Below are 15,920 nucleotides of genomic sequence, written 5' to 3' on the forward strand. Positions count from 1 at the left end.
AAAAAAAGGCAGGGGCAAGGGGAAGCGCTTGCTTCCAGTGTAAGTAGTGTATTTATGTTTTTAATTAAGGCTTATTTTTAAAAACCTTTGTTTTTCAAACTAAATGGTTTCACATGCTGGGTTAAACACATCCTTACCTCACATGGCATTACGATATAGGAGCCACTCTCCCTAGAACAGAGATCATGGCAGCCTAAATGGAAACGCAGTGGAAAAGCCTTCAGGCGCAGTGGGGATGTGCTCTTCCAGCAGGCACTGTAAATGCTAACTTGGTGCTGGTGCATGCTGCTTTTCCCCTTTCCTCATATAACCTCACTATAGATTATTGTCCTATCATCACGTTATTGGCCCACAGTAGAAGGAGGAGGAAGACTTGAGGCCAGCTACTGTTGTGTTGGAGTCGTCTTCTAAATGGGAGCGAGGAGAGGCAGGCGGAGGAGCGCATGGGAAGTCAGCATTGTGTCTTACCATGGTCACTGATTCACGACGAGCGCTTTGACACCAGGAGGGAGAGACAGCCAGAGACACCTTTTAAGAAGGATTAGACATGGCTGCTTAATTTCTCACATTTTCTGCCTTCTTTTGGAAAACTTCTATGAACACAGATGTCGTTGATCACAGATGTGGCCCACATAGGGAGAAGAGTGTCTGGTCTCTAATTGGGAGCTCTCTTTTTGTGAACTGGAGATGGGGTAGAAAGGGCATTTGTTTTTTCTAAACAAGCTCTTGGCATGCACTTCATTGAGGCTTGTCCTGGGATGCAATTCTCCAGTCACTATGCCTTTCTGATCAGAGAAAGCAGCAGCGATGTCCTCAGCTCTTCTTGGACATTCCTAAGCAGCGTGTTTGGTGATTCCTAGGCTTCTGTATGTCTATGCGGGAAAGAGTTCCTGCGCTGGTTGTGGATTAGCATATGTTTTATTTGGAAGCAGTATCGTGTGTTAGCAGTGTGGGGGACTCAGACAAGAGGGACCTGCCTGGTTGCTCTTCAGCAAGGCCTAGGGACTGCAGTAAGTTTGTGAAAGTCACTGGGTTATGTCACGGAGGAATGGTTCAGTAGCCTGCAGTTGGACAGAAGGTAAAGGGACAGAAAGGAAATGTGTGCCCATAAATCAGGTTTGTAAAGGGGAGAAGTTTCAAGCCCATGCCTGTTGGTAGCTAAGGCTTGCAGCAGCTGTGGGAACACACTGCCTGGCTTTCTGGTGTGCTGGGGCAGTTACAGCTCCAAATGCTGCCGGTTGTCCCACGGCCTGCAATTGGCCTGAATGCGGAACTTACTCCTTTTTTCTTTTTTTTTTTTTTTTTTTAAAAAAAAAAAGCTAGATCATACAGCCCTGTCTTCTCTCTTATTAAATGGAGGCAGTTGCTGCATGAAGCTCCACCCAGAGCCTCTGTCAGTGCTGCTGAGACAACTAAGGAGAGGCAGGACTTGGAGTGCTTCTCTCCTGTCACGAACACCCGTCATAGCATGCAATTGCTTCGTCTATGCAGAAACAGCAATCAGAAGGAGCAAAATGAGCTAAGGAAGTATGATATTGGTACCAATGTTACCAAAATCTGGTTTGGTATTCTGTTAAAACTACCTTTTAAATAACTTTTTTACAGCCAGTTCATTACTTCAGGTTTTAAAGACCTCTACATAGTTCTCCTTAAAATGACAAGTATCTCCTGACAAACATCATTTTGATTAGCCCAGCCCTTCATTAGCTTAAGGTTTTCTGAATGACCATGTTCCTGTTTGCTGGGCTGCCCATTGGCTAAAATACTTGTGCTGGGGGACAGAAAGAGGAATAGGATGTTGTCCAAGGTAGCAGTAATGGTTCTGGAGCTACCTGTGCAATCACTGTCCAATGCAAAGCGTGGTGGGGGTCCCTGAATCGATCAGGCTTGGGTCCTTCCAGCCCTGCTCCCCCTGAACAGCAGTCCTTCCCAGCACATGGATTGAAAAGCAGCATGAGTAAGGCTAGCAAGAGCTATCTTAACATTTAAGGTGTTACCAAAGTTTTACCCACAGTGCTGGAAAATGACGTGTTTAATACTGGGAGAGAGCATTACAGTACACAGCATTAAATCCTGGCACTATGAGAAACCTTTTTCTCAGGAAAAAGGTTTGCTATCCAAGATGCCTGCTGCTGTGGCTCTCTATCTGGCCATGATTTCTTTGGCGCTGCAGTGTTGTCAGAAGGAGCATTACCATTCACTGCCTGAGAAGTAACTTATGCAATGAAGACTACCGAATTTTTTGGACCTGATTTAAGCTGTTACACAGCTTCTTTGCTCAGACTCCTCCTGACAAACCCTTGGTGTATACAGTAATCCCAGTTACAGACCTCTCGTCAGAGTGATGAATCTGTTCTGCTTGCATTCAGTAGGTTTTTGGCTATTGAGTACATTTTTTCTAGGTTGCCAATCTGATACTCTGTCAGCACAGTTGTAACACACATGGCTATTTCATTGCTCCTTTTGAGGTCATTGAGCTTCCCTGATCATCTTACTTGGTAAATGTTCGTGAAACCAAATTTACATGCGAAAGCATGCTTATACTGTGGTATAGAGCATAGGAATGCTCATGTGAAATGCAGATTATATAGAATGAAAAGTCACTGATGCAACCTGGCTGATGTGTTAGAGTAACTATTTCAGCTGTTCTTAAATGTTTGCTGTTGCAAAGGCAGCAGGGGAAAAAAAAGTCATTAAAGCCACTTTGCCACAATAAGGTTGTAAAATTTGCAGTTTTTAAACTGTAATTTGTCCATGTTAGCCAATTGTAAAAGGCTTTTTAGGCCAAATATTGCCCAGTAACATGTGGCATTGTTCCTTAACTGACTGAAAATGATCTAATATTTAAATCTAATTTGTGTGCATATAGAAAGAGACTATAGATAAATATTTTCAGGTAGAACAGAACAGTTTTCTGGTGATCTGGAGATACCAGCTTCCTTTTTGTTAATTAAAACTAATCTATAGTAGGAAGGCATCGTTATTTGAAAAAGTTTAATTGTATTTTTCTTCTCCAGATTAGACTAGAGTCTGGCAACTGAGATCTGTTTAACATTTGTAATTCTGGTTGTTCAAATACTTTTTTTTTTTTTTCCAATGAGGTCTGAACTCATGCTTTATACAGATCACAAATGCCTCCTACCTTTAATAAAGATTCCGTTCTGGTGTTCAATAGCTCTTAATGTATTTCACATTAGCCTGTTTACTAGGATCTCTAAGTAAGTTGCTTTTGTTCTGTGATTTAGATTTGTTGTCTCTTGGCGCCTGTTAAATTGGATCCAGCTATTAGCAAAATGTACTCATTTTCCCCGAAGCTAGTCTCCCATTCTACAGACCAAAAGCTTAATAAAACTCTCCTCCTCTCCTCTGTAATTTTTTTTTTTTTGCTTGCATACATATTATTGAGAACTTTAACAAGCTAGATCTCTACAGTAGAACATACGGAGCTTTCTGTGAGGGTGTTTGTTTTAGGCTTCCCTGATTGTTTGTATGAGGCACGGGAGAATAAAACAGATTAGGCAAAGTAATTAGTCACCTGGGTCAGAAAAGAAAAAATATATAATGTAAGTCCTGTTTGAAATAGTTTAAAATTACAGTTTCTCAGATTTCTTATTAGTATATGTTATTAGTAGCTTTTCTTTTGCAAGTCAAGGCATGTGTTTGATGCCTGAGATGAGTGTACTCCATCATCTCCAAGCAGCATTTACCAAAAGATCATGGCCCAGATTGTTAAAACAAAAGGACTGTCTCAGAGCTGGATATTAATATATATTAATATAATTTATTATGTAATTTATGTAAGTACTTATTTCAGTTGAAATCTTCTCATGTAGTAATTTACTCTCTGAAAATAGACTAGAATGGTATCATTTTGTTTTCTAAACGTTTCCCATTGCATTGTCAAGATACAGGCAATGTTTGAGTTCCTGATAATGTTGTGCAATGATGGGTATTCTTCCAGAAGTCAAATTAAAAGATAATATGAGACTACTTAAGTTATTTGTATAAGCTTCTAAACTGGAGATTCTGTGCTTTATGACAGTAGCAGCCCTTCAAGATATTTCACCTAGATGTTAGCCAACACATAGATCTTGATGCGGCTGGTATTTGTGAAAACCTATCAGTGGTTTTCAGTCATCACACCTGCGCAAGCGGCTGTCTGGGTGTCTTCCTGCCACTGAGGTGTGGCTCAGAAATGCACTGCTAGGATGTGTGGTGTCTCACAAACCTCAAAGAAGCGATTCCCGTTTAACTCAAGAAAGCGATTGTTCAAATACCGGCACCAGTGGTGAAAGCTGGGAGGGAGGAAAGAGACAAGGGGTGGGTCCAGGGACTGGAGGTGCCACCAGGCCCCTGTCACCTCTCCCCTTGCCTGGGAGGGCTCGTCAGTCTGAGGCCGGGAAAACCAGCAGCTTTTCCAGCTTTGGCACATATGTCCTGCAGCCGCCGGACCAGAGAGAGGGTGGGTGGGCGGCTGCAGGTGCGTGCTTTCTGCCAGCAGCAAGGGGAAGGATGGCTGCGAATTGCTTTTTGGGTCCGTCTGGTGCCAAGGAGCCAGCCAAAGTGACATACGGCGCGCATCTCTGCACCGTGCAGGAGAGCGCTGAGAAATGTGCAGAGAGAGAACTCGGAGGGGATTAATGAATTCTTATTTTCACCACTGAGCATTTGCTCCTGGGAGGAAAGGAAAAGCCAAGAAGAGCATACACAGGATGCGGTACGGTTAGCTCGGTCCTACCACAAGCTACTTAGCTTTCAACATTTCCTTTTGATAGGGGTTTGTTAGAGGGCCTGGTCGCATGACACATTCATTACGCTGCAAAGCTGTGGGGCTTCTTATGCTCCAAGCACTGGAAGAAACACCGAGAACCAAACTTATTTTTTTTCTGTCTTCCTCTTACATGAATAAAGTTCTCGTCTGTGCGGTATGAGCCTAGGGCTTGGATTGTGCCAGAAAAAAAATACTTTTTTGTAGTGCTCGTGTCCAAGACGCAGCCGCGTTTGCTCTAGCGGCAGCTGTGTAACGTGGCGGCCCGCGCACTGTACAGGCCCTGCAGGGCAGCAGCCAGGCCATGCCCACTCAGGCCAGCCTTGAGGCTTCAGTGGCAGGGCCGAGCAGGTCGCCCCGTGCCCCTGCCACATGCTGGGACGGTCTCGGTGCCCACAGCTGCCCTGTGGGTCCATGCAGGTCGCCGGGAAGCTGGGGTCTGGCTGCCCCCACAGCTGGTGTTTTTACGGGCGCCTCAGCAGCGGCTGGTTCTCCTGCAGCTCGCCACGCCATGACGGCATTCGGGGCTTTTCGGGAAGCAGGAGGCAAACGTGTAATCTGAGGATAACAGATGTGCTGCTCCTGCCCCAGCTGGCGAGCCTCCAGCACTTCAGGTCTGGGAATGTGCCAGGGTTTGTAATGACCCTGAGAAAGAAAGAAAGAGAGAAAAGAGAGAGAAAGAAAAGTGTGTGCTGTACCAAATCTCACTCAACAAATCAATGCTTTTCTTTCAAACTCTCTGAAAGGAGGTGTGCTGCCAGGAGTGGGAACCCTGGAGGAAGGGGCGATTAAGGAAAGGATACAGCTTAATTGTTCTTTGTTTTGCAAAACAGTGAGAATTCAGATAATCAGGCAATGATAAAAATACAAGGCAGATGTGCACTACGTTAGTACGTGAGTAAGCAGAAGCACGTGAGTACATCCACACCGATAACTTCTGCGCTGCTCTCCATGCAGGTATTATGGTAACAATCACAAAAGGGAGTGTTTGCACTGTGCAAGCCAGGTGCCTGGGTTGTTACTGAAAGTACTTAGAAATTTCGGCACCCAAGGGCCTCTGACTATCTCCTGTAGGATCCTGTAATTATTAATACTTTAATAAATACATATGGGGAAAAAACAGCTTCACCAGGAGGTATGAAGAGAGCCACATCTCAAAATACTTTGTAATTTGTTTGTTGAACGTTCTCAGCAAAGGCGTGTTTTCAGATCTTGAGCAGACATAGAAACTCTACTTGATGGCTTACCTCCCAGATAGGTGCTGTAGGTGCTGGGCCACGAGGCATGGAAGTGCAGCGATCACAGCAGAGCACCGCAGTCCCTTTCTCTCCTCCATGCCTATTCCGTACATGCCATGAATACATAGGGAAAATTTTCTTTCTTCTTAAATAGTTGACACCAGTGCTGCACAGGTAGGATAAAGTGCTTCCAGTGAAGAGAGACAACCTTTTCAGTGTTTCCTGTTCTGCTTTGTTAACTCAAGCTGCAGATGAGAGAGGGATATGCTTAATTTTTGAGCCTAAATTTCTGAGGTTTGTTCCAGGCATGGAGCTGTTTGGTGCTATGAAAAATGTCCTGTAAGGGAGCTGGATTGCCTGGGAAGATTTACTGGTGGTACGTTTGGTGTCTCCAGGGAAACGCAGCAGCTGGATAGGGTTTTGATGGCCCATATTGTAGATGTGTGGGCATCTATGGCAAAACAAGTTGAAGCTTGGAACACCATTTGCTTTTGTGGATTTAGCTCTAGTTCCCCATGCAGGAGTCTTAACAGCTGTTTTTAGTATTTAGTTAGCAAAAACCTTTCAGAGACAGCTTTTATCCCCCACCATGCGTTGCACTTTAACTCTGCAGTGTCTTACATGCTGTGAGTGCAAATTACCTTCAGCCACGACTTCACACAGCATTTTATTTAATTCAGAAGCTGTGTTCAAACTGTGTCATGTAACAGGTAAGCTGTGAGGAGATTCCAGCTACCCAAAAGGACTCTTCCAGGACCTCTGAGCATTTATTACTCGTTAATCATGTTAATGGGGTTATCCTCTAATCACATACGACTGTAAAACTTTCTTGAGACATAAAGTTAGCAAGGATTAGGATGACAAGGAAAGTATTTCCAAATACCTTATTTTCCAAAGCAATAGGATATTTAAGTATCAATTCTTTTTCTTCATTCCTGGCTTCCATTCTCAATGTTATTGGTAAATCTGTCATTCAGAAAAAGGTTCATGCACAGTGACTTGATATGAACACAATTTGGACTTGGTTTTGAAAAATATTAGAACTGCTTACATTTTATTATATACAAAGTGATTGTTATTAGGTGCCCTACCTTACAAAAGATAGTAAGACCAAAGGGTAAAAGAGAAGGAGCAGGAGGGTGGGAGGGTTTTATTGCACTTAATTGTTTTCCTTTAGATCAGTGCTGTTCCAGTGACAGAGTAAAAAAACATCAGTCTGGTCACTGCCTACAACTGTGGAAGCCTTGCTGGAGTGTAAGATGACTTTTAATCTGCAGGAGTGTTGAAGAACAAAGTCAGAAATTTAAAGGCAACCGAAAAAAAATGGGCATTTCAAAGTCATGTTATTCACACTACATATAAATACGTATATTCACACTAAATATAAATATTTTTCAATTGTGATTGGCTTTAAAAGCTCCGTATTTTTCATTACATTATGTTAATAACTGTTTTCATCTATGTGCATTTGGTAGAACAGCCTAGATTTTTGAGTGTACACAGATTTTAAACTCTTTGAAAGGTGTTTAAATCTAGTACTGGAAAACAATGGTGGCAAAAATGATGTTCCACTTAACTGAACCTTGCTGCATGGTTTTATATCTAACGCTTATGCTTTTAACAGTAATTTAATCTTGGTACAGTATTGTATTTAAGCCTTTTTATTACTTGGATTTTAAACTTTTGTGTAGAGGAGATGATTAATTCTGTCTTGTTGTTCTTCTGGGCACTTTTAGCTATCGTCTGCTCCTCCTGCCCCTATTCCTTACTTCTAACAGTATAAAATAAATAATGTTTAGGCAAACATAAAGGAAGGAAAATAACATTTAGACAAACGTAAGTCTAGACGGGAAAAACTCGAGGAAAAGATACTGCAAACTGGTGTCAGGATATGGATTAATTTACTATTCTAGAATGAGAGGTTTGTCTTTAGGTCCTGTGGAGTTCTGAAGCCCAGAAAGGCACAGATATAATTTCATTTTTTTCTTTTTTTTTCTCTTCCCAAAGGTTCGTCATCGGTGGTGTGAACTTGTTGTTAAACACAAATATGTGCCTGGATATGGAGACGTTGAGAAATTTCTCAGAGAAGATCAGGTCAGTTACATGTAATTAGCATTTTCAAAATAACCACCTTTTACACCTTTTTGAGATCCTTAATGTGAAACTGAAAACTATTTTAATATATTTTCTTGCTGGAGACATTTAAAAAGTGGAGTGTGTATTCAGTTTTTGCCCTTTCCTTAAATAGTGCAATTTAAGGAAACTGCCTAGGTATACTCAGCCCCACCTAAGCATGCTAATCATCTGTAAAGTGGTAAAATAGGATATATCCTCTTCTGCTTCCATTTTATACAAGCCAGAGGTAGCAATGGTCCTTGCAAACGCTAAGAAGCATTTTTCTCGATTTGCAGGATGACGAAGGCAAGTCTAGCTGTGAATATTAACTCACATAGATATGAGTTTGGTGCAAAACAGTGACTGAAATTTTCAAGACGATGTACAGATCATCTTACAGGAGAAGCATAGCGCAAGGATATTCATCCAAGGATGCATCTCCACTGTTAGGAAAATGATTTGAGACAATTTTGAAGGTCTTAAAATGCCAGCTATATAAAATGTCTTTACTATGGCTAAGCTATTATGAAATTACAGTTGTAACTGTACCTCTGCCTTGTTCTTTTGATTTCACTTCTCATTTGTTTTTATTCACTGTGAACTCTATAAAGTCAAGACCTTCACTGCCTAGGATCACAGCTATATTTAAAATATATGAAAAAAAAAAGGAAAGAAAACATTGCAAGGTATATGAAAGTCATTGAGAGAGAGATTCATGCTTTTTCCTTTCATGTTGACAGTGAACAAAGCCATTTACAGTCTGTGAGCTTTTTTTGCTTTCAGACAAATAAATAAATTTTGTCACAACAGCATAATAAAGTTACTGCAGTCTCTTATGCTCTTTCTTCCAGCTCTGAAGTACACCTCCTATTTATATCTCAGCCAATAAACAGTCTCAAGACTTCCTGGCAAGCTCTTTATTTGAATAATTAAAAAAAAAAAGGCACATAACAATATTTAGAACAACAAGGAATTTATATATGCTGTGCATATTTTTATCATATGGAATGATGCAGGTGTCCACTCCACCAGCAGAAAGGCAAAACAAAGACCCTGAAGTTCATACAAACATACTGAATTGCATTATGTTTAGAACAGATACAATGCCAAACAAAAACAAATGTTTTCTGCAGTGCAGGGAAGGAATTTCTGCAATATTTTTTTTCATGTAATCCTCAATATATTTCATTTCATTTACTCCAGCGGTGGAAACAATTTATAACACAACCAGGTTCTGGAATGATTACAACTCAAATCAGAGTAGTTGTATGTCGTTACTGATCATGAAAGACTTTTTTCTTTTTCCTTTAAAGTCTGGGAAAAATGTAAATGTGACTATTTAATCCTTTCCAGGATTACAAAAACCCAGTGTTTTTACTGCATTTTAATGTTTAGATTTGGGGGAAAATTATTAATACTGGGTAGAGAAGATAATTCCTATTTGGAACAAAATTCCAACATTTTTGAAATTCTTTATGAAAGCAACTTGAGCCCAGCTCCAAGGCAGCGTTCCTGGTGCGATCTGCAGCTGCAGATCCTGGAAACCTGGGGTCTGTGAATGCAAAAGAAATGCCCATGGTTAGGGCACTGTCACAGTGTCTGGCAGATTTCTGTCTGTTTGGGACCTTTTCCTTTAATTTCAGTCACTGTTAAACTATAAATTTCCCCTCTTGTTAAAGCTTAATTTTTAATCTTATCAGCCAACACTAGAAATTGTGAGGAATTATATTACAAATTGGTTTTTTCAATGCTATCCATATTCTTCCTCTTCTCCAACTGTCCAAGCATTGTTTGCAACTGTACAAGTTAATCTGCTAAACTGCTAAGTTTTGCAATGTATACATATAATATAAGCCACATTTAATAGTTATATATGTGTGGCATATATATAATATATGCCAAATATAATAATTGTCATATATATAACATCACACGTCTTGTGTATATAAATAATATGTCATATATGTGGCATATATTGCATACGTAATATATATATATTATGTATGGCATATATATAATAATAACATATATATAGTGTTTTGATAAGTGCTGCTTAACACCTATGGAACTCCTATAACAAGATGCAAAGCTTGTATCTTCAGAAAAAAAATGGCAATACACAATGTGTTTCCTGTGAAGTTAGCCGGTGCTTTGCTACCTGCCATCAAAGGGGCCCAGATCTTACCCCCAGTTATCCAGAACGAGCACTAAGGGACAGTCTGCTTTCTTACAGAAGGTTAAGCTGTATCTTGGACTTAAAGAAAAGGCTCTGAAACACAGACCTGGCCACAGGTGGTTGATTTCCAGCTACAGCATTGCCAGACGGGAATTTCAGAGTGGGGTGTTTCAGCTGCTCTGCTCTTTATTAGTGCATGTGGAAACATCCCAACTGGAAAGAAAATGTGTATCCTGTTGAAGGAAGGACAAACTGTTTTCTTAAGGGGCATTTGGAAGTACTTCAGGTAGTGGATAAAAGAAAACAGATTTCAACTTCAAAAGTGGCAAGAAAAATGGAGTGAGAAAGCATTTTCTTGTCACAACGCAACATACATTTCTTATAGTAATGTTCTTTTTTTACACACTCAATACAACATATAGGCAATCTTAGGCTACAGAGAGCCAAAGAAAACTACATTTTTTGGGGGGGAAAGGTATGCTATTGAGTATAAGGCTTTTTCCATGGTGTTTTTCAATTAAGTGGGTACTTGGAGGTCAACAACAAGAAAACTGTTCAACGAGTCATAACTGGTGACAGGATGACTGTGTATTGTGTTCATCTTTCAGGCAATGGGTGTGTATCTCTATGGTGAATTAATGGTGAATGAAGATGCAAAACAACAAGAACTTGCATACAAATGCTTTGCTGCAGCACGAGAACAAATGGACGTGTCCTCTGCCAAAGTGGTGGCCGAGATGTTGTTCTGAAGAGGTGATTTTTCTTTTTAAATTAAAAACCCTGATTTTGCCTTATAAAGAAACTCACTAAACACTGTAAACTTTGGCATACCACAGAGCTTGTGGCAGCTTATTTAAACAAGAGTTAATTTTTGAACTATCTTGGTTTTTCTGTTTGTTTGTTTGTTTGTTTTTAAGCCCAGCTGCTGGAGCAGTGAGTTAGATATGCATAGGCACTGGCTGGAGAGCACGGAGGGGCGTTGTTGTAAACTTTGTAATGGATTGTACAAGAGGCAACTGTAAGTCAGAATGGCCAGGGAAGGCCAGGCTCCACCTGCAGTTGTTTTCCATTCTGTATTCTGAACTCTGTCTACAGCCTACACAAAATTGCAACTCTGTGAGAAGCATTTCTGCTTAACACAGCTGTGTGCTGACTTGATAAGTAGGACAAACTTTGAAAAGAATCTGATTCCACAACAGAATTGTGAAGTTGTACACTTGCAACCAAATCTGAATCATGTGAGAACAACTTGTTAATTCAAGCACATTAAGCGTAGTCAGGTCTTTGAAGAATGGATATAAGGTAAGAACAGCCTTAACATAAAGAACATGGTTAATGTCATACATAATCTAGCTTGTTTCTGAAATTAATGGGGAGGAATCAACAGAAAAAGCAAAATTGAAAGAAATGTTCACAAAATAAAGATTGCTGCAGGCTACAAATGGGTCACTTGCAAAGCTATTTTGAATTTCTCAGTCTATTTGAATTGCCTGAGGTAACCTCACAGTGTTTGTACATGCATGTTTAATACATAGCCAACTAGGGTTGGTATGAACGTCTTTCAATACAGCATTCTTCAGATTTTTGCTTCGTGAATTAACTCATCTGACAGATTGATGATTGCCTTGGCTGTTCACCTAACTCTACAATTGATTTGTGGTATCAACATTAAGGCATCTAATTGAGCAAAATCATCATTTTCTAATTGGTATCTAGCAGGAATCTTGACTTTCTCCCATTCAAGCCTGTACACGTAGCAGTACTTGGTAGTAAGTTCAAATTGAATTCATGGCATTTGCTTTATTTATATGAAATACAGCAGATACCATGAAATCAAGGTTGTTCTGTATTGACAAGCACTGTCTGCCAGGAACACTTTATGGGAAATATGGGTGAGACTAAAGAGTGCCAGGATAGCGGTAATGGGGAAGGAGGGTTGCTTTCTAAAACGGGTAGGGCTAAGAGACTTGCTTACGTGTTGCCAGTTGTCAGGAACCCACAGAAAACTTGAGTTACGTTCAATATCTTACAATTTAGTAGATGCCAGAAAGATGGTGATGCAGCTCATTCTGGTACTACTGTGCTTGGCACTGTCTTCATATAATCCTTAAATAATGAAATAAAAAATTTCTACAACTTCTGGTGGTAAGTATCTACCTAGCACAGGAATATTATGTAGTATGTATGTGCAGTAGTCTAGAATTGCCTGTTTGACCTTTTAGACTAGAAATGCATGGCAAGCTACAAAAAAATAAATCTAAAGATGCCATTAGGAGTGTGACTGTGTGTCTGCACAGCTTTCTTGTAGTGTTGTGGCTGTTTGGGTTCCTGGCATGATGATTTGTGAGTTAAGATTAAAATCACATTGCCAGGGATTACCACATAGCCATGACCGCAGCTGCTACTCTGAAAATCTCCATAACTATCTGATACGTGTACACTGTGGCATCCTCTCCATCCATTAAACAAAAAAAGTCCAAAGAGGAAAGGAGCAGACGCGTCACGGAAGAACCTCATCTGATAAATAGTTGTACTCAGACGGAGACCTCTCTGGCGAGGTGCAGAGCTTAGCTGATTGGTGAACAGTGATTGTTTCCCTCTTTGTTCACAGTGGCTAAGTTCTGCACCTGAAGAGAAGGTGAGATGAGGACGTTTAAGTGTCAGCCTGCGTGGGGCAGAGAGCACTTGATGCCTGAGATACGTTGCTGCTTGGCGGGCAGTTTTATAATAAGTGCTTGTGCGCAGATACAGTACATAGAGGCTAACGGGCAAAGAGGCTTAGGAAAGACCACAGGCTTTTTTTGTAGTTGAAAATAAACATCGCTCCTAAAATTCTCAGTCTGACTGCAAAAGGAGGGTATGCCCTACAGTAGCTTGGTTACTGAGCTTTTCTAAAGGTCATAGGAAATAAATGTTTGCGATGCTAAACTGGAATTGTCTATAAAGCTTTGTTTTGTAGGCTCTTCTTTAACGGATGCTCTCATGACTTCTCTGCAGTTGTAGCTTAGCATTGTGTATCGTTCGCAGGAAATGATTGTTTCCGACTGGAGCTGCCACTTACGGCTGCTGCTGTTGTTCCAAGCGTTGATGGACCCGTCCTCCGGTGCCTACTGAGCTGATATCAGTTCTGATTTTACACACTGGCTCAGTTCAGCAGGAACAGGAGTCGAGCCCTAGAGCAAAAAATAAATAAATAAAATAAAGTACCTTTCTAGTAGCCTTTGAGAAATGTTGTTACTGTTTTCTCTCTAAAATCAAATTAGTACACATTACGCTGTCCTGACGTTAAACACCATTCGCTTAAGGTGGACAAGCTACCTCAGTACTGTTTAGAGAACTGTTGGCTTAAGACGAGAAGGTATGTGGATATGTGTAACATCACACAGCATTGCTCCAGTAACTGACCTCCAGCATTGTTTTCAGAGTAACCTGCTAATAACCGGGGGAATTGCTTGTCCTTTGGCTCTTTCATGTCTTCTCCAAACATTGTTGTGGTAGCTCTAAGGAGGTCTCCCTTCTGGGTACCCAGACTTCTTATCTCAGAAAATATAAGGGGAAACAGTGTTTTTAAAAATACAGTTATAAATTTAGCTTTGTTAACTTTGTAACTACCGTTATGCTCTACTAGTAAGCTTAAAAAAAATAAATCATTTGAAAGACTGGGCCAATCAAGAATGCACAGATAACCCTTTATTGTGACAGAGTAATAACTTTTGCTGCTGTTTCCGTTGCAGGAAAGATCACAGAGAAATTCTTTTAATATATCTCCTACTAAACCCCGGTGGTACTAGGATTTCATTGACCCAAGACATCAAAGGAAGGATTATGTGACTGCTAAAACAATCAGCTGACAGAAACATTTACCTTTCAGTATTTATGTTTTCCAGAGGCTCAGTGTAACCAAGAACAGGTAAAAATGCACATGCACAAGACCAGCTACACACAAGGATACACACACTCTAGTGTGCCTCTAGGTAGTTTTTTAATACCAGCAGTTGGGGTCTTATCCTTGCTGTTTGGTGGTACAACTGTTGCAGTTTGCAGAGGCCCAAGGACTCTTGACTTGAATGATTTTATGTACTCCAGTAACTTGGCCAAACACAGGAACTGCTGAAATTTGATAACACTGTATTCTGTGCTTAAAATTTTGTTTGTAACTTCAATGCCAAATTAAAAAGTTAACATAAAATTAGATGGATGGCTGGGATGGGGAAGTTAACTGGAAGATGGAATAATCTGTGGAAGGTGACCAACCAGCGATCTGGTGATTGGATGCACCGAAGCAAAAATTAAGATCAGGATTTTGTCTGTGTCTTGTTTAGGTTGACTTCTACCAGAACTGTACCTTTCATTTTCCGGAAATTTCTTCCATACCTCTGTGCTGCCCCTTTTTTCTTAGTGATGTATCAAATGCAGCTCTTCTTTTGTAGGAATGTACAGCTCCACTGATCACAAGACATCTAAACTGTTCTTTTCAGAGAGACTTTAAAACAAAAGCATTTGTGAACATATTTACTTTGTATACTATTGTTTTACACTGTACACTTGTAAAAATAAATATTTTTTCAAATATGTGTAGTTTTTCCATTGCACAGCTGTTCAAAGTTCATATATAAACCTAAGAAAAACCTCTTTTTTTTCACCTCTTTTCTACTTGTGTAGTAAGACAGAAGAAGCTGAAAGTGGAAATTAAGGGATATCAACAAGAAAAATTAAGTGTGGAAATTACTTTTCTTTAAAGGTCCTATGCAGAGAGTCTATTAAAAGACTGCCTTAATAGTGACTTAATTCCAAGGAGTCCCGTTCCTCTTCACCTCCCTCCATTTCCCGACCTCCCCTTCTCCAGGCACAGAGAGTTGTTACTGGAATCAGGGGACAGTCAGCAGCTTCTTGCACATGCAGCAGGAATTTGGAAGTTGTCCAAGTGCTTGCTGAGATACTGCAATGACTTCTAATGCAGTTACACTCATAGATGTATTTATTAAGGGATCCTACTCTCTTATAAAAGAGTTATGCTTCCTTTCACAAGGTTTTTCTGCAAAGGCCAGCAAAGAAAATCAACTTCCTTTTTGACTTTCCCCTATGTAAGGGAAAGAACCCAAAGCTGAATAGGGTTTTTACACGAGACGTGTCAATTAAATGTGTTGTAAGCCAATGCTGGTAAAATTACATTGCAAATAAGACATTCCACACGTTGCACATATCACCAAGTTTTTTATTCTTTGGAACAATTATTTTTCTTACCTTTTTATTATTATTTCTTTTTTTTTTTTTCTTTTCATTGAGGACTGTAGTGGTTTAGATGCTTACTGTGGCTGTTGCAGTCTGTTTAAACAGTATTAACGAGAGCATTCATGTGAACATTGATGTTCCTCACAACAACTTTGTGCTCCATTGTGCATTGCAGCAACAGAGGAAATGGATGGCAAATAAAACTCCATCACCACATAACCCACAAACAGCAGTAGTGACTGCCCTGGTTCTGTACCTGGGGCTGTATGACCTTTTGTTGCTAATCCAAGCATTCCTAAACAGAATGAGGCTCCAGATTAAGAAGGAAGCTGGAGCATAGTTTCAAATAGTTATTATCACCAGAACTCATCATAAGCAAAAGAGAACAAAG

The 15,920-nt window shown here is 40.3% G+C and overlaps 1 protein-coding gene across 7 annotated transcripts in view; it reads left to right on the forward strand.

Moving 5' to 3' along the window:
- The window catches only part of AOPEP (aminopeptidase O (putative)), a 203,564-nt gene extending 187,644 nt beyond the window's left edge, over positions 1-15,920 (forward strand). For 2 of the 7 annotated variants that reach the window (XM_035565252.2, XM_035565256.2), the window contains exons 15-17: positions 8,014-8,100; positions 10,906-11,050; positions 14,032-15,920. In XM_035565252.2, coding sequence (XP_035421145.1) covers positions 8,014-8,100; positions 10,906-11,046 — 228 coding nt within the window. In that variant the 3' untranslated portion in view covers positions 11,047-11,050; positions 14,032-15,920. The other 5 variants (XM_035565257.2, XM_050716316.1, XM_035565254.2 and 2 more) reach the window with 4 other exon arrangements.

The sequence above is a fragment of the Cygnus atratus genome, chromosome Z (genome assembly GCF_013377495.2).
Source record: "Cygnus atratus isolate AKBS03 ecotype Queensland, Australia chromosome Z, CAtr_DNAZoo_HiC_assembly, whole genome shotgun sequence".
Classification (NCBI taxonomy): Eukaryota; Metazoa; Chordata; class Aves; order Anseriformes; family Anatidae; genus Cygnus; species Cygnus atratus.